The sequence below is a fragment of the Salvia splendens genome, chromosome 9 (assembly GCF_004379255.2).
Source record: "Salvia splendens isolate huo1 chromosome 9, SspV2, whole genome shotgun sequence".
Lineage (NCBI taxonomy): Eukaryota > Viridiplantae > Streptophyta > Magnoliopsida > Lamiales > Lamiaceae > Salvia > Salvia splendens.
This window is the reverse complement of record NC_056040.1, coordinates 3858006-3875255: the sequence shown is the minus strand read 5'-3', so window position 1 is coordinate 3875255 and position 17250 is coordinate 3858006. Positions and strand designations below refer to the sequence as shown.

General features: G+C 36.7%; 3 protein-coding genes across 9 annotated transcripts; 1 reads left to right on the top strand and 2 right to left on the bottom strand.

Annotated features, from left to right (window-relative positions):
* Positions 1–752: 752 nt before the first annotated feature.
* Positions 753–1604, bottom strand: LOC121748137. Its single transcript, XM_042142364.1, has one exon. It carries the CDS (start codon positions 1602–1604, stop codon positions 753–755), a length of 852 nt encoding a protein of 283 aa, XP_041998298.1.
* A 3837-nt stretch (positions 1605–5441) lies between these two features.
* On the top strand, positions 5442–9917 carry LOC121748411 (SNF1-related protein kinase catalytic subunit alpha KIN10-like). Of its 6 annotated transcripts, none has more exons than XM_042142754.1 (11): positions 5442–5549; positions 6012–6205; positions 6390–6574; positions 6652–6834; positions 6952–7083; positions 7162–7347; positions 7701–7790; positions 7868–7951; positions 9016–9126; positions 9321–9557; positions 9653–9917. In XM_042142754.1, exons 2-11 carry the CDS (start codon positions 6028–6030, stop codon positions 9803–9805), a joined length of 1539 nt encoding a protein of 512 aa, XP_041998688.1. In that variant the 5' UTR covers positions 5442–5549; positions 6012–6027; the 3' UTR covers positions 9806–9917. The 6 variants fall into 6 exon arrangements, with proteins under 6 accessions (XP_041998688.1, XP_041998685.1, XP_041998684.1 ...); XM_042142751.1 differs by having other exon boundaries at positions 5443–5892; positions 6024–6205; XM_042142750.1 differs by having other exon boundaries at positions 5443–5892.
* A 437-nt stretch (positions 9918–10354) lies between these two features.
* On the bottom strand, positions 10355–16755 carry LOC121749044 (LON peptidase N-terminal domain and RING finger protein 1-like). 2 transcript variants are annotated; one of them, XM_042143661.1, is made up of 18 exons: positions 16440–16755; positions 16246–16347; positions 14710–14792; positions 14504–14588; positions 14327–14413; positions 13620–13681; positions 13337–13518; positions 13142–13202; positions 12442–12619; positions 11922–11960; positions 11760–11821; positions 11534–11570; positions 11406–11455; positions 11244–11310; positions 11032–11107; positions 10876–10955; positions 10722–10790; positions 10355–10635 (listed from the first exon to the last, which is right to left on the bottom strand). In XM_042143661.1, the coding sequence occupies exons 1-18, from the start codon at positions 16503–16505 to the stop codon at positions 10570–10572; spliced, it is 1452 nt and encodes a 483-aa protein (XP_041999595.1). In that variant the 5' UTR covers positions 16506–16755; the 3' UTR covers positions 10355–10569. The 2 variants fall into 2 exon arrangements, with proteins under 2 accessions (XP_041999595.1, XP_041999596.1); XM_042143662.1 differs by having other exon boundaries at positions 16246–16344.
* Positions 16756–17250: the final 495 nt, after the last annotated feature.

Here is a 17250-nt window from a genome sequence, read left to right as displayed (position 1 = left end):
TTTTGCCTAGTCACGCCTACGGTATGCCACGTGGGATAAGTTTTTAACGGAAATATGCCGTCAGGTCAATAGTTTGGGAAATTTGCACGATCCGATAATGTTCGTGACTTTAGACGCAACTTTAATAGTTTGTGGGAAAAACCAAACTTTCCCCAAAGTTTGTGACTTCTTAGGTAATTTTTCCTTATTTAAATTTGAAAAGATAAAAAACTATCAAAATTAGGGTTTTGGATCAAAATGTCAATATAATGTATTAAACATATCAATACTATTCATTGAATATGTCAACACAATTTAGCATTGACATTATATGTATTATATTGACATATTATGATAGCTACATTGACATTATACTGCTTTTGAAAGATACAAAAATTAGAGATTTTTTTTCAAATTTTGACTTCGGAACATATGCAAGTGAGGTCTCTTTAGAATCCTTATAAAATTATCTTTAATTTGATATAAGTTATGTAAAAATATAATTTTAATTGAAATAGTTATAATTATTTAAAGTTTTTGTATATTTTTTGAAAGTTAGTTATAACTAACTTTTGGTCAATTGACATTAATATTTTCAATTGACATTTTTTTGCATTGTATTGATAATCATGGATGATTAATCTTATATAACAATATAACATGTCCCTATAGGTATCCCTATTTAAATTTAACTCTTATTTTTTTTCATTTCATTCATTTATTCCACCAAAAAACACAAACAAAGATCCACAAAGAAAAAAGAATGAAGAAATTCAAACCACCAAATCCAATTCCTTTACTTGTTTGCAAAACTCAATCCGTTGATGGCAGAAATCACACTGCTCTTCTCTGCATCTTTTCAAGAAAACATAACCAACAATGGTATCGACAATCACAACTATCGCGTAGAAATACGCGACGACCGCCGCCTCCAAAACCATCGCCGGAGTCACCGCAGCGTCACGGCCGTAAGCATTAATCACGCGGTACTGAAATAGCGCTTCCACTGCGGCAAGAGCCACATTCATCGCCGCCGCCAGTGACAACGCGGCGGAGCTCCGGCCGCGGATAAGCACGCGCGCTTCCACAATCGAGCTAATCCATCCGTCGCCGCCGCCGCCGCCGGAATCATCCGCGGCGGCGGCGATGATCAGCGTGAGGCCGAAGATGGCGTAGACGCTGGCGAGGGCGATCGAATAGGCTATAACGCCGGCGGCCGAGAAAAGCAGCCGGAATCTTGGAGAGGAGAGGCTTAGCATGGCGGCGGTGGCGGAGAGGAAGAGGAGCGAGTTGCATATGTGGGTGAAGATGAGGCGACTGAGGGTGGAGGTGAGGGAGTGTTTGTAGTGGTGGTGGTGGAGGAGTCTGACGACGGCGGCCTTGGCGAGGAGGAGGGAGGAGAGGGAGAAGGGGAGGGAGAGAGTGGAGGAGAGTATGGTTTGGGTGAGTTTGAGATTGAGTGTGGTGAAGAGGTTGGATTGGGGGGGAATGCCGGTGGTGAGGAGGACTGAGTGGAGGCGGGCGGCGAAGGGGAGGAGGAGGAGGGTGGGGATGGTGGAGAGGTGGTGGAAGTTTTGGAGGAATGTGAAGATGGATTTTCTCATGATTCTTGATGGATTACTCATTGTTGATGAGTAGTTGTACATGTTTTGTGGCATATGTGTGTATTAGTATATGTTTGATGGGGTTGAGAGTCTAGAAAATATCATGAGGTATAAAATATGGATATGATTGTGTGTGAGAGATGTTTGAATGGGAAATGGAACGAGCTGTGGCGATGAAATGCAACTTACTCGGTCAAACGCTTTTTTTCTAATAAATGGATTTTGCCATAGTCTACTAGTTGACCTTAGTGCTGACAAATCATGCGATTTGGATTGTTATTGAGGCAACTCATATCGACCTAACTCAATAAGGTCTAAAACCTTAATCCAATCCGAAATTATAGGGTTCTTATTAGGTCTCCAATCCATTATAATCTTCGTATGTGTTCGTGTTGAATTTTCATGTCATGTCAAAAATTGTGACCTCTAACGTTAACGTTAGTAAGTTACCATACAATTTAGTTTGACATGACATAATAATGACCTAATTGCATGATAAAATGTGATATTACATAATAAAATTTGCTATAACATGATAAACTTTATCACGATTTAAATTTAAATAATAATATTTTTATTAATAAAAATAATTTAATCTATAATTTTATTTCTTAACGAATAACCCAAATATCTCCCGACCTAACTCGAAATCATTGGGTTCTTATTGAGTCGACCCGATAAAGAATTTATGCTTAGTAAGATTCGATCCAAATTCATTAACTTTGTGTATACTTGTGACGAGTTTTCATGTTGTGTCAAAAATTGTTCGCCCAAATTGATAAATGCGAAACCATTTTCCTTTCCAAGTCAAATCAGGAGAGCTACTCATCAAGAAAATAAAGACTGTATTTTTCATGCAGAAACCATGAAGTGGGCATGAACCTAATCCCTACACGAGTTGAGTAGTAACTCGCAAAATGATTATGTGGCGTTACAAGAAGTTGAATGCCGACCTAATTGATTATTGATTTTGTTATTATCATCCAATTAATCATTAAACAGATATTGTTAAAACTTGATAGTCTTGAGGGATGATCGGCCTCATCCTACATTAATACTTACTTAGCCTTTTAATCAATTTAGAAACAGGTGTAACTTATGTTTAATTTAATTCATTTGTTAGAGAAGCTAAAATAACTATAGTGGTGCACAACATTTATTTAAAACGGTGGCTGTTAATATGATATCATTTTCGCTTATTTATACGCAGCTAAAATAATTAATGCTTTCTAATATGAGCTTTGTTTTATTGTTATTTTGTGGTGAAAATGGATACAAACTTAAAGATTTCATTACTTAATTAATAGCATGAAATTTAGCATAAATGATATGCGTCTAAGTAAATTTAACCAGATATTAAAAGGGGAAGGAGAAAATATCAGAATTACTACTATTTGTCTTTTGTTCTATGTTACTACTACTACTATAAATATTGCATAACATACTTTATTCTGTTTTAAATATTTTTGACAGCTTGGTTACTAGTAAGTATTCATAGAAAAAGACGAAATAATAATTAAAAAGTAACTTCGGATTATGTTTTGCAGCAACTAATAAAATTCGTGAACAGTATTGATACTTATTATAAGATCACTCAAATAATCTGAAATATTATCTACCGAAAAATCTTGGCGATTTTGAAATGATGAGGCTAATTTGATTTTTGTTTAATAGTTAAGCTCAACAACGTAAGACTTTAAAAAGGATAGAGTAAATGTGAAGAGCTATTAAAACTGTTTTAGTATGGCAATATTCGCATATTGTTGTTGGTTGAATGGTAAAAAGAGTAAATAACTATCTAAAAATCACTAATATCTATACGGTTAACCAACATTAAACTTTTCAATTGGTTCGGACACGGGTGAGTCGAACCGGGGATGAGTCGGTCCAAAACCGGCTCAACATAAAAATGAAACGGACTTGGGTTGACTCATCGGTTGAAGCGAACTTCAACTGGGCCTTATTAAAAACTATGACCAGCCCTAAATTAAGCCCAGGCCCAACTCAAATATGACTTATTACTATTAACCCAATAATTTAATTATTTATATCCTAATTTTATTTATTTGAATCCTAATTATTTCTAACCATTTACATTTTCTCCAACTCCCTTTCTTTCAATTTAATTTCCTTAAAAATAATTTTATTAAGATAAACTGGAATATGCATATTTTTGCTAAATATCATAGTTGTAAAATCATTCAACAACTATATATGTGAACTTGGAAAAAAATACGTAAAATCTTACAAATAAATTTAAATCCTCCCATTATCAATATTAACATCGGTATTGGCTACTTGGGCCTTCCATTGGGCTTCAACATTTTTTATCTATTGAATCAACAAATACATAAATTTTACTTTCTTCATCCACAAAAAAATAGACGAGATTATGAATGACATGATTTTTAATATGAATAGAAGTCTCATTTCTTTTCGGCACGAGTTTTAAGAAATGTTAAGAAAGTAGGTGGAGGAAAGTTAGTGGAATGTGGGGCCTCTTTACCATTTATGATAATTATGAACCGGGACTCCTATTCGCGGACGAACCAAAATGGAAACTCCTATTCGCAGACGAAGGGAGTAATTAATAAAGTAAATGAGATATAGGAAAAAGTAAGAGAGAGGAAGGGAAAAGGTAGTGAAATGAGTGTTAAGGATTGTGGGGTTTATATTTAGAATGGTATGTCGGGTTAGTATAGGTTGAAAATCTTCCATTTTTAGACTTAGTCAAATTTTGATGGACATCCCAAAATAGTAAAACTAGTCTATATTTTATGGATGGGTGGAGTAGTCCAGAGTAAAAGATAAAATGTTGATAAACTTAACACATATATAAACGCCAAAAAGTAAAGTCATTGTTGTCATGTAGCTATCTACGAAATTTGATAACGACACATTTTTGTCAATATTTTCCATACTATATACCAAACATTTTTTTTATAATTTTGTCAAAAGATATTATTATTATTGAACCAAGAGTAAGACCATATATAGACTGTTCGATTGGGGTTTGCATTTATGAAATTTATTATGTACGAATTCAGTATATTATAGTATAGTTTACTTATTCAGTATAGTGGTAAAATTTAAAATGGAAAAAATATGGATACTATTTTATTTTAGTATACATACGTTATACTAGTATACTAATTTAGATTCATTAGTAGTGAATTACAGTATCATTTATTTATTGAATGTATATATTCCTAAATATGTAGTCCAATGTTTATATATGAAATTTTTATATATTCATTGTGTATCGAATTCAATATCATAATTTACTGATTATGTATATATTACGTACTCAATATGTAGTCCAAAGTTATAATGATTATTTTTTTTTCTACGACGCAATGTATAATAACTCTATAATAAACATTTTATAACGCTATGATGAATATACTGTAACACTGTTAAAAAAACACTTGTTTAACTATAGTAATTAATATAATGACGGCGAATTTGAATATAACTCAAATTGTGTATATTTGTAAGACCAAAGAGCAAAGATCATAGGAAGAATCTCAATTTATAAATTTTGGATGCAAACAAACATAAACTTTCATAATTTCATTGTGCTTTTCAATAATTTCGATTCATTGGCATGTAGTGATCATACCTATTGCGTTAAACAAACTTTGGTTTTCACTTTTCACCATTCAATCAAACGAAGAATTATGTGACACTAAAAGAAAGACAATCAATTGAAAGCTTAATTAATAATTAATTACGTACGTAAATCGCAATGAAAATAAAGGACACACGAGATGCTGAGTCAGCACCCCAACCATATTTATCTCTTAATTATTTTTTTTATTTTTACTATAAAACCCAATTTACTTATCCTGCTAAAACTAGGAGTATTTTACTGATCTCTTCAATCTATCACTAAAACTGTTCCCTCTTTCTCTCCTCAAATTCAGAACTGCGATTCTTTTGCATGTAATCGAACTGCTTCATCAGGTCCAAAATCGAGGTTTTACAGTTGATCTGCCACTCAATTATCCTGAAAATGCATCTGCAGTCGTTTCTTCGTCGTGTGATTCATTAGGGTTTTTATGTCTGATACTAGAAGCGGAGTACTCGCAGACTGTATTTGCCACATCTTTAAAGAATGGGGTTTTAGTTTGATTTGTATGAATGAATTGATTTTTTAAAAATTAGGGTGCTCTCAGCTGCCATAGCTATGCCAATTCGACACGTATTGGATAAATCGGTTGAGGGGTTTATTGATAGATTACACAAGTAAGAAAAAAGTAGATTTTCAGCAGACGTATTTAGCTCGACGAGGTTTTTGTAAACTCCGGTAATTGTTTAGCATCCCAAACATTTAGCTCAATCATACAATGGTTTCTGCCTGTTGTAATTTCGGCGAACATAATTGTATTAGGACTCTGCAGTTTTCTGACGTCCATTGAATTGTAGTTTTTTCTATAGAAAGATGGAGGCTGGAGGTGCGGCTGCAGATTCATTTCTGAGGAACTATAGACTCGGGAAAACTCTTGGGCATGGTTCCTTTGGGAAGGTCAAACTTGCGGAACATGTACAGACCGGGCATAAGGTGGCCGTTAAAATCATCAATCGTCGGTTGATGGGGGGGCCTGAAATGCAAGAAAAGGGTAAGAAGATTTGCTTCATTGAGAACAATAAATGAGATGCAAGAATTTCTAGTTGCATGGCGGAGGATATGCATATTCTAGTTTCTCGAGTTTGGTGCTATCATGTTTGCATTTTTGGCATTACCCTTCCATTTTATTAGCAAAAGTGTTTTATAACTTTCTAAAATTCAATGGTGTTATGCAGTGAAAAGAGAAATAACAATATGCCGAATGTTTGTGCATCCACATGTGATCCGCCTCTATGAGGTTATAGAGACACCAACAGATATATATGTTATCATGGAGCACGTGACGCGAGGAGAGCTCTTTGATTATATTGTGGAAAGGGGCAGGCTGCAAGAAGATGAAGCTAGACACATTTTCCAGCAGGTAGGATCATTTGTGTGTTTTCTTCGTCTCTGGTTGCTGTCTTGCCCACATGATGAACAAATTTGTGTTTTGGGCAGGTTATTTCAGGAGTGGAGTATTGCCATAGGAACATGATAGTGCATCGTGACCTTAAGCCGGAGAACTTACTTTTAGATGGAAAAGGCAATGTGAAGATAATTGATTTTGGATTAAGCAACATTATGAGGGATGGACACTTTTTAAGAACAAGTTGTGGAAGCCCAAACTATGCTGCCCCTGAGGTTGTACATTCAGCATGCTTTGAAATATAGAATACTATTGTTCTGATAATAGTGTCTGTAATACGTGCCACGAGGCTTTCTATTATGGCTAAGTTAGTTAAATGGAGCTCATTGCAGGTTGTTTCTGGAAAACTTTATGCTGGGCCTGAAGTGGATATTTGGAGCTGCGGTGTTATTTTGTATGCTCTTCTTTGTGGGGCTCTTCCTTTTGATGATGAAAACATTCCCAGCCTCTTCAAGAAAATAAAGGTGTATGTACTAAATGTTTCCTGGAGCTTGTAATGTTTGACACAAATCATTACAGTATGTAACTTTAATATATCTTAGAGTGGAATGTACACTCTTCCAAGCCACTTGTCTGCTGGAGCTCGTGATTTGATTCCAAGATTGCTGCTGGTGGACCCTATGAAGAGGATAACCATGCATGAGATACGACAACATCCTTGGTTCAAAAAAAATCTTCCTCGATATTTAGCTGTCACGCCACCCAATGCAATGGAACATCTAAAAACGGTAACTGTTATCTAATGCTCTAATGCTCATTGGTCTGATCTTATGACCGACGAGATGAAACATTCTTGTGATTCTAACATGTAAAAGTATTTTGTCCTTCAGCCGATCTTAGTCTAGCTTCTTTTTTCCTGTTGATAACTTTTATATGCATTGTCTATGTGGAACATCTTGTTTGCCAACTAGAATTTAGTTTGCTTAAGCAATCAATTTACAAGTGACAGGGTATAACATCTCATTTACCAAGAAACGTTTGGAGTTAGATTTCTCATTATGCTACCAAACACCAACCACGGATCTAGTTTCCAAATTCACATGCAGGGATAATGCTGATGCAGTTTGATTTATTGTTGCAGCTTGATGAAGAAATCATTCAACAAGTTCTTAGGTTGGGATTTGAGAGGGGCCAGCTTATTGACTCACTGCAGAGCAGGCTACAAAATGATGTAAACAATTGCATAAATATCAGCAGAAGTTTAGTTCTAAACCTTATGGATTGTTAATATTATGGCCTTTGCTGCAGGCTACTGTTGCATACTATCTTCTATTGGACAAGTGGTCCCCCATTTCAAATCGCTACCTCACTGCTAACATTCAAGAGTCACCGGTATGCATATCTTTTTCTTTTGCATACATAAATGGAACTTATTATTCTCTTCAAATGTTTTTCAAAGTTTACATTCTCTGATTCTCATAACTATCTATATTAGACGTGTTTTTTTACCAGGGACGGCAACCACACATAAAGTGGTGAAAGCCCTTCACCATCTTATGATGACAGTGTTGTTAGGCTTTTGGGAACTTTAAAAATGGGCTCCAACTACCATCCCCTTTCTTCCCATTGCAGTGACCCTTGATATCCATTATTGATTAGTTTCTATTCTAGTTAAATATGCAATCTTAAGATTCATGGGCACTCGTAAAATATTTCTTGTCAAGTGCCTACATTGATGATTTGGATGTGTGGGACACATATCAGCTACAGTCATGAGTTATCATATGTTGGATATGGGCATAGTCCATTCCTATAAAAGCTTATCCTCATGCAAAGTAGAATAGTGTCCTTGGTATTTCTTTCTCTGTTGACCAATGTAGGATCAAAACCATAAAATAATAATGAGATAACTAGCTTAAGAACCCATTTCAATGAGCTGGACATGAGTGAAGGATTTTTGAGTATTTTGTGCATAACATTGATAGAGTAAGGAGGTGCTTGGTATGATGGAATACTGTTAGGGGGGAATGGATTGGAGCTAGGAACTAATGGCTAATCCCATGGGTTGAGAAAGGAATGGCTATACTTTATCTAGTGGGAATGGTCATTCCATATGGACTATTGATTCCTAAGAAAGAGTCGTAGCAACTACGAAGTAAAGGAATGTGTTGGAGCCTGGAGGTAGGAATCACCGTTCCATACCCTCTTCCATTCCATCATACCAAACACCTCCTTAAAGTTTGAAGAAGAACAAAATCATCCAGTTCTGTATAAGATAGTCTGTTTGAATAATTTCGAACACCAGTTTTTAGTAATATGCATCAATATGTTTTCCAAAATATGCTGCCTGGTTTTTATCTTTTGCATATCATAGATGGCGATGCTTATACCTTTTGCTTCCAGATGGAAAAATTGCACTTGCTAAACATTTAGTGAAATGGTTCGTCTTCGTTCAGGAAATTTATTCAGCGGCACCTAGTCCAGATCCTAATGTGCAAGCCTTTCCAATTGACTTAAATTCATCACCCTGGATCCCAAGAAAGAAGCAATGGGCTGTCGGAATTCAGGTTAAAAACTTAAAATTGTTAAATTCAATGCTTTTCTTTCTCGGCCTTTGGAACAGCCGGACATATGAAACTTGCATGTACCCAAATATCTTCAAAAGTTTACTAACAATGATTGCTGATATTGAGTAGCATATTTAGCTCTAGCAGTGCATTTGGTCATGTGCCATTGTTTCTCATGTTTGCTACTTTACCAGTCCCCAGCACGTCCAGGTGAGATAATGACCAAGATTCTCGGAGCTTTGCAAGGATTAAATGTCAGGTGGAAGAAGGTCGGGCACTATAATATGAAATGCCTCTTCACTCGTGGCATTCAAAAGCTAGACAGCATGGCCACTACTAACCACATGAATGACAACCATTATGTTAATGGCATAACTTCCACCGGCACAAATGGGTCACAACAAAGTTCTGCTGTGAAGTTTGAAATACAGGTTAGACTTATATTTCATATACCAGGATGCAGAATAGCGTTTAAATTTGATGCATATCCCAATAATAATACCGTTTTAATTTGATGCAATGATAGCTTTACAAAACCAACGAAGTGGAGTACGTGCTTGATCTACAGAGACTCAGTGGCCCTGTGTTCCTCTTCTTGGATTTCTGTGCCTATTTCATGACACGGCTTGAGTTTATTAGTATGTTTACTGACGACAATAAGTTTGTAACCTCCATGTAAATATTGCTATTTTCAATGGTAGAGTAAGACCACTTGTTAGGATTTAATTGTGTTGGAATTACGAAAATTTTAACTGGGCTTTGTATATATTTCCACATAATTTTGTAGACCACTAGCAGCTTTGGTTTGATTAGAGGTTTCTACTTAGTTACCTGATTATTTGCACATTTTAGTGGCTTGAATATATTTGGGACGACTATTATTTATATACTCCCTCCGTCATAATAAGTCTTTTTTTTTGTTTTGATCCGTCCCAAAAAAAAAACACTTTTCACTTTTACTGTAATTAAAATTAGGTTTTACATTTGATTAACTTATTTTAGTGGCTCTGTAAGTGATTAATTTCTTTTTTAACAAAACACAAGCCACTTCACTTTCACTCCTGCTTTATTCTATCTCTATTCAACTCAATAAATATCCATTTTTTTTAAATTTTGTGTTGAAAAGAAATTGATAACTTGAGGTAGCTCATATTTCCGGATGGAGAGAGTACTAATTTTGGTAAATTGAGTGAATGCTACTGAAACAACAGGGGAAAAAGACTACACATTCCAAAAATGGATTGCTATACTATTTAGTGTATGTTGTTAACTAGTCTTTGATTTTTACAGTATACCATTTCCCACAGTTTAAACTTTAAAGGTGAGTAAGATCCACTGCTATGTGGATCATCGATGAATAATATGAATAAGCCTCTTAAACAGAAAGAATGCCAACAATCAAATTGTGAAATAATACAATGTCACACAATGTTGAATTGCCTCTCACTGCCAAATCAACCTACATCCTTGCTCTTCCGCCTTCATAAAAAGAAGACACCTTGTAATTCTCTGCACAACGAAGCCAACACAGTTTCAGTTGCGTGGCAATGAGACACAGGGAAGCATTAAATAAAGAAAATAAACGTCGTCGGTACCTCCCGAGTATCTCTAAGCCGAAGAAGCTCTAGTCTCTCTGATGGCCTACGGTTTGTCAATGTAGCAAGCTGCATAATCGGGCATGCTATCAAATGTCACGGAGCAAAACAAGTTTTTCCAGTTATGATTCAACCAAAATGTGCATTAGCATACCCAAAAACTGAAGCGCTCGGGATCACGTGTGGATGGTATCAATCCTTCTGCTTTAAAAAGCTCCGCGAGCCTTATTCTATCTGTAGGGGGCAATTTGTTAATAAGAAGATTTGGATTTAGGAAACATAACTATCGGGTAAACAGTTTCGCAGTTACCCCCTTGTGCGGCTTCTTGTGCCTCCTTCATCCATTGGCGAACAAAAACTGCTGCCTTATTTGTCATCTCCAGCAACTGTAGGATGAGACGAACAAACTTCTTTAGAGAAAATGGAAAACCGAGAAGATGGCGACAAATCAAGCACATCCCTCAATTTTGGGTGATCATGTGAAAAATGTGCAAGGAAATCCAAATATCAGTCAGTACTCACATCATTTCTCTCGTTTCCCTCTGGCAGATATGTGTCGTTCACCCACTCAACCTCGGCGACACGGTATCTTAAGATCCAATGACAAAATAGAGTGAATCAGTTTTAGAAGCTATACTTATGTATGAAATGGTCACTAGAAACTAGTGGAAGACTGAATGTTACCCGTCTTGATCCCAATTTCGAATGATACAACATCTCCTCCGGCTTTCAACCTGCGTGCATTAGTTGTTCATATAGCAAATAAAGTAGAAACAAAAGCACATAAACATGTAGCTTACTTATAATTTTACCTCTAAAAAGAAACGTCCATCTGGAAGAGGCTCACAGCTGCATTAATAACAGAACAAGCAATCATATGCATTAAGGAAGTGCAGTGTCGATAAAAGCAAATCCATATTCCCCATGAAAGAGTGGGGTTGGTGGGGGGGAGGGGGATCGAACAAAACAAAATACCAAATAAGAAGAACACGAAATTATAGAAGTTAAAGTATGGTCCAACTATTAGCAACCACCTACTCCGTAATCTCCACCTCACATGCATAATCAACGACTGAACCAGTTGATGGGTCAATCACAACCTACACCATACAACAAGCAAGAAAAAGAGTGAGCATATACATTGGACCCTAACAGTTGTTATAATACAAGAATGAAGAAACAACTCAAGTAACATCATACCATTCCCATCCGGCGATTTCCTTCCATTATCCTCCTCACCTGTTGTGGCACAAAACACGGGACTTAAAATCAGCCAGCAATAAGATAGGTATTAAACCTATATGCAATTTATAAACCCACAAGATGACTATTAGAACAACTTTTGGTGCCCAAAACTACGAAATATCGCCACAATATTAAATTGACAAAAATTGTGGGAACGGATAATTATCATTTATATTCTTTCAGATATAGGCAGCAGAATTCTCGTTTAGCTAGGTTAAGGAGATCATGTTTGCATATTATGGTGGCAGGAGAAGCTGATCGCCACTTGAAATGGGATTGTAAAAGGCAAGTTATAAACAATATGCATGCAGTTCGACCTGTTTCCTACGTCTTAGAATGGAAAAACTCCAAGATGTACTATAAATACTCTCTTTTTTCGCCAATAGATAAGACAAAATGTAAAGAGGGAGTTCAGATTTTTAGAGCTAAAATTCGTCCGAAATAATGAAATGTGGAGGCAATTTGATCTGCTCACCATAAGTCTATAACGTGGTTCAAAAATGTTAAGCTGTAACTTCTGGCACGGTAGGATAACATCCATGGCAAAAAGAGGCAACAAATCAGGACCAGGGTTTGTCAAACTGAGATGCTCCAACTTCCTCTCTGCATATTCCTCTGGAAAGCTCTTCTCTATGATGTTGTTTAATGTGACACTGCAAATGCCAATTAACTGACAAGTTATATCTGTCACACTGTCATAGTTATGTGCTTCTATGTGCTTGCTGATAGTAAGGTTCTGTAAAATCTAAAATCAAGATCAAAATAACACTTAACACTAAGGCCAGGCCAATTAAGACTATATCCATGAGGGTTAACTGGGTATAAGAAAAATGATGTTCCTTAGATGAAATGTTCAAAGAAGATTTGAGCAAGACCAATTAAGACTTTATATGAGCAACGCTAATCACAGATCAAATTTTATACTAGAAATTTGTTTGAGCTCGTGTAGGCCTTGTTAACATAAATGGTTCAACCTTGAGCTTGAACTTAAAATCATTTTTTGGGTAGAATATGTAACTAAATCACACAATTTTGGCTAAAATAAGCTCACGAGCCTTATGTTTAATTATTTAAACTTTACTCAGCTTGATAATAAATGGGCCAACTTAAACTTTCAAATGCTCAGTCCAGTTTGGTTATGCCCATGAGTGCAACTATAGCAGTAGAAAACTAACCTGATTGCACATGTTCTGGGACTAATAAACAAAATAGTACGACACAGGGGACATCTGTTGCCTGAAAATAAATACGCAAGATATGAATAAAAAATGCATCATTGAAACAATAAAAGAATCATAGGTGTTATTGAAACAATATCAATGTAGAAAATGAAGAAAGGCAAATAAAGAGATGGAGACAGGGGATAACACCTCGGTCCATAGTCTGAAACAGGCATGACCGACAGAAAGAATGCCCACAAGGAGTTGTGATTGGTTCGAACAGTAACTTCAAACATAAAGTGCAATCATAATCATCTGTTCGTTGAGGATTGGAATGGCTTCTCCTCAAAAAAGTATTGGCTATTTTCTTCTCTAAATTTGAAAGAGCATTGCTGCAGACAGAAATATTATAAGTTATTATTCACAAGTTTGTAAATAGGAAAATATAGGTAGTATGGTACCTATACAAGTTGAGAAGGAACCTCTACATTACCTTTGGGGATCAATCTGAAGGCCTGAGCGAATAACATCTTGAGCCAGCTCATACTTTTCCAACTGACAGAAAGAGAATAATGAATGGCATTACAAGCAAGACGCAGCACCCAGAAAAACCATAGAGGCTTATATGAGAATAAATACAAAAACACAGTAGAAAGCAAATTGCCTACATTATAAAATTGTACATACACAACTTTAGATGCAGAGATCTATCAATAGCTAACTGTTGTAAACCTAATCATGACAGAAGTTTCCCCGAGTATAATACTCCCTCCGTCCCAAGATAAGCGAGGCGCTTCTTTTCCGCACTCGTTTTGGGGAAATAATATAAAATAGTTAGTGGAGAAAAATTAAAGAGTGAGAATAATGTAGAGAAGAGTCTTCTCTCTCTTACTTTAATTTTTCTCCACTTCAATTATTTTATACTATTATTTTTCCAAACGAGTGCGAAAGAGAAGCGCCTCGCTTATCTTGGGACGAGGGAGTATCAAATTTTGAGTTTCTACCAAGTCGATAAATGTCTGGTTGTCTACCAATTGTGAACTCTTGAGGAAGATGTAAACCTAATCATGAAAGAACTTTTCATTTGTATCATGTATTTTTCAGTTACTATTTAGCTGATAAAAGTTGATACCAAATTACCAATTACCAACCGCAGCATATTGAGATGTAGGAAAACTGAAGCAAAAAAGGCATTCTTACCAGAATAAGAGCATTAGCCTTAAGAATGTAGGAGGCTGCTGAATTATTATGTAGATTCATCACCTTCTCCGCATCATTCAGTGCAAGCTAAAATACATTTTAAACATGAAAGTGATAAGACATCTCAAGAAAAGATGGAGCAAAAATAGGGAGGAACATTCGGATATGGGAACACACCCCAGCATGGGTTGTTGGATCCAACCCATTCAATGGCCTATATTCTGAAGCCGAAGGAGACCTGCTTCTGAGAAATTGGCTAATCCTGGGGAACAATTCAAATTAAAAAAAAATAAGAATTCAGATACCTAATCATACCAATCAAATTAATTGGATAAATTGCTCAAAAACACTGTCATGATAAATCATGGTTAAGGACCTCGTACCGGAGATAGGCAGCACATCGGTTGCTCAGAATAATAGAATCACCAGGCTTAATGTGGTTAGCTCTTGAGTATAATTCAATTGCCTGATAAAATTCAACATTAAGATGATAAGTTGATGACAAATTTCATGTGTACTGTCCAGAAAGACATGCCCACTTACTATGCCTAACACTAACAAATATAAAAACTAGACAGAGTAGATACATGGTCCAGACAATTTCTGTAAACTATACATAGCACTAATTAAACTTACTAGGCTAGCATCAACTGGCATTGCTAACCTGATGGGCTTAAACCTAAGAAATTTGACAAAAATGATTATGGTGTTTCCAAAGTTGACCAGCAATAACTTCACAAGTAGCAACCGCAAACAGATGTCATTTCTGATGCCAAGAATGTTCTGAGGACCCAATTACAAAAAAAATGAAACCTCAACTACTTATCTGTGTATTACTCCCTTCATAATATAGGTGGGTAGCTAAAGAAAATTAGGGAATTGGTACAATTAGAGATATTCTCTCAGAACAATCCATACCAGCGTACCCACTACTCTGGCCTCTAATATCAGAAACCGAGAAATGGCAGATGAAAAATGAAAAATGTATGAATATGGGAATTGGTGGTACTTTCTCAGCATCAAAGAGAACAATGATTATCGAATGACCATGACTAGGCTCCTACTGTTTGAGCCATCATTCCCTTACTTATGCTGTCTCAGTCATAATAATAAAATTGCAATCTTGGAGCATCAAAAATAGTATATAACTATATACCCATGCGACCCAAACACATCTTCAACAAGCAGCAAGATTTGAATAATATTCCTGAAGTCCTAAAGGAACTCCTTTGTTCATGTTCCACGAGACCCAAACCATAACCAATAAACAGTTTTTGAGCCACCAATGTCAATGAACCTTCAGTGCTGATATATTATGTTCCCAAGGCTAACACCTAGTTCTCCAAATACAGTGTTGTTTATTCCCCGAGAGTGAATTGCTTATTATCTACTGCTTTATGTATAAGTAAACTTTCTAAGGCTTTAAGCTTGCCACGGAAGTTCTTCACATTACCCTCTGATTGGGGTCAAACAGATTCAAGAAGCATGGAGCACCACCCATGAAGATTTGCAGCATTAATTCAAACCAAAATGACGATTCTTGCATTATCGAGATAATCCTGACACTTATAGACACGATTTGCACCAAAAGAGCAGGTAAACGCTTAGGCTTCAACCAGACCAAAAGTAGAAAACACCATTAAGGAGCTCATCCATGGCAACACTGCAACATCCTAAAGCATAAGGCCAAGTCCTCTAACCGCCAATGCACACCTCATGCTCATAGGATAAAGAACAAAGAATCCAATTAAACTAAACCACCAACTAAATAGCATTCTTCCAATTCCACACAAGAAGACCGATATGTTCCACAAAGAACTCCAACTTTTGAAAGAAAATCACATATAAAAACCTTATCCAATTAAATAAAATAAATCGCTATAAAACAAATGGCTCAACAATTAGGACGGCAGATAAACCTGATCCAATCGATCTTCACGAAATGCCGTGTTTCCCCTTTGCATGAGGTCGTAGAGATGGCCATACCTCTCCAACGACATTGATGATCCTTCCTCATTCTGCTACACCAACCACCCAATTATGCTCCCAGTACCAATATCAACTCACCCACACACACAGAGAGAAAGAGATAATAAAAGTAGCATATTCAAACCCATGGAAAATCGTAAACATCGTCAATCCCTTCCAAGCTGAATCCGGTAGCTGGAGAAGACTCCATTTTGGGAATAAGGGTACAAACTAAATCAGCTATAGAGTCCCTTGAAAGAACAAAAGTGGCGGCCTATGTCTATCCAAATGAAGGAGGGCGACGTGTAGCCAATGGAAAAGTCGTTTAATTGATGGATGAATGAGAAATGAGATTGTGGCGGTAGTGGTGAGTGGAAGCGGCGTGTTCGCCCCTGTATCCTTCGTTCCACACTTGGACTCTATTCGTTTACGTGTTTCTCTCTCACTGCACTCCTCTCTTCTCTATCGCTCTACTCTATGCAACATATATACAAAATGTAGGCGGCTACAGTGTGGAGTTTGGATCGATTATGCAGCCATCCACGCTAAGCTATCACTTAACCGTCCCTTAATGGTCCCTTGAACTACTATTCATGGCCTCACTGTACTTTTTTACTTCGGCTTTTTTACTTATTTATTGCGCGACAAATCTTACTCGCGGGCCGACGAGTGAGGGTCACACAAGGCCTGGGAGCTCGCCACGTTGCAAGAGCGCGTGGCGAGACGTCTCGCAACGGATCTCGGCGGGATGGTGACGAGACGTTGCAATGCGTCCCGCCACCATTCCGTCACGGAGGAACGAAATACGGGCCACCACGTAACGCGTTGTGGGTGGCCTAAGACCGTTGAAATTTCTCTCAGCAATCGTAATTTTGTGTGGATTTCATTGGAAGCTTTTCTTCTTTATCATAATTTTGCCCAATTTTTTTACCGCCGTTGAAAAACGTTTTACTATC

Bases quoted from the DNA above. Each gene is read 5' to 3' on its own strand.
- LOC121748137 (XM_042142364.1), bottom strand. From the start codon at position 1,604: ATGAGTAATCCATCAAGAATCATGAGAAAATCCATCTTCACATTCCTC.
- LOC121748411 (XM_042142754.1), top strand. From the start codon at position 6,028: ATGGAGGCTGGAGGTGCGGCTGCAGATTCATTTCTGAGGAACTATAGA. The intron at 6,835-6,951 runs GTTGTACATTCA...AGCTCATTGCAG, and splicing joins CAAACTATGCTGCCCCTGAG to GTTGTTTCTGGAAAACTTTA. The intron at 7,791-7,867 runs GTAAACAATTGC...CCTTTGCTGCAG, and splicing joins AGAGCAGGCTACAAAATGAT to GCTACTGTTGCATACTATCT.
- LOC121749044 (XM_042143661.1), bottom strand. From the start codon at position 16,505: ATGGAGTCTTCTCCAGCTACCGGATTCAGCTTGGAAGGGATTGACGAT. The intron at 11,822-11,921 runs GTATGATGTTAC...TGTATGGTGTAG, and splicing joins GAAATCGCCGGATGGGAATG to GTTGTGATTGACCCATCAAC. The intron at 11,108-11,243 runs GTGAGTACTGAC...CTCATCCTACAG, and splicing joins AGGGAAACGAGAGAAATGAT to TTGCTGGAGATGACAAATAA.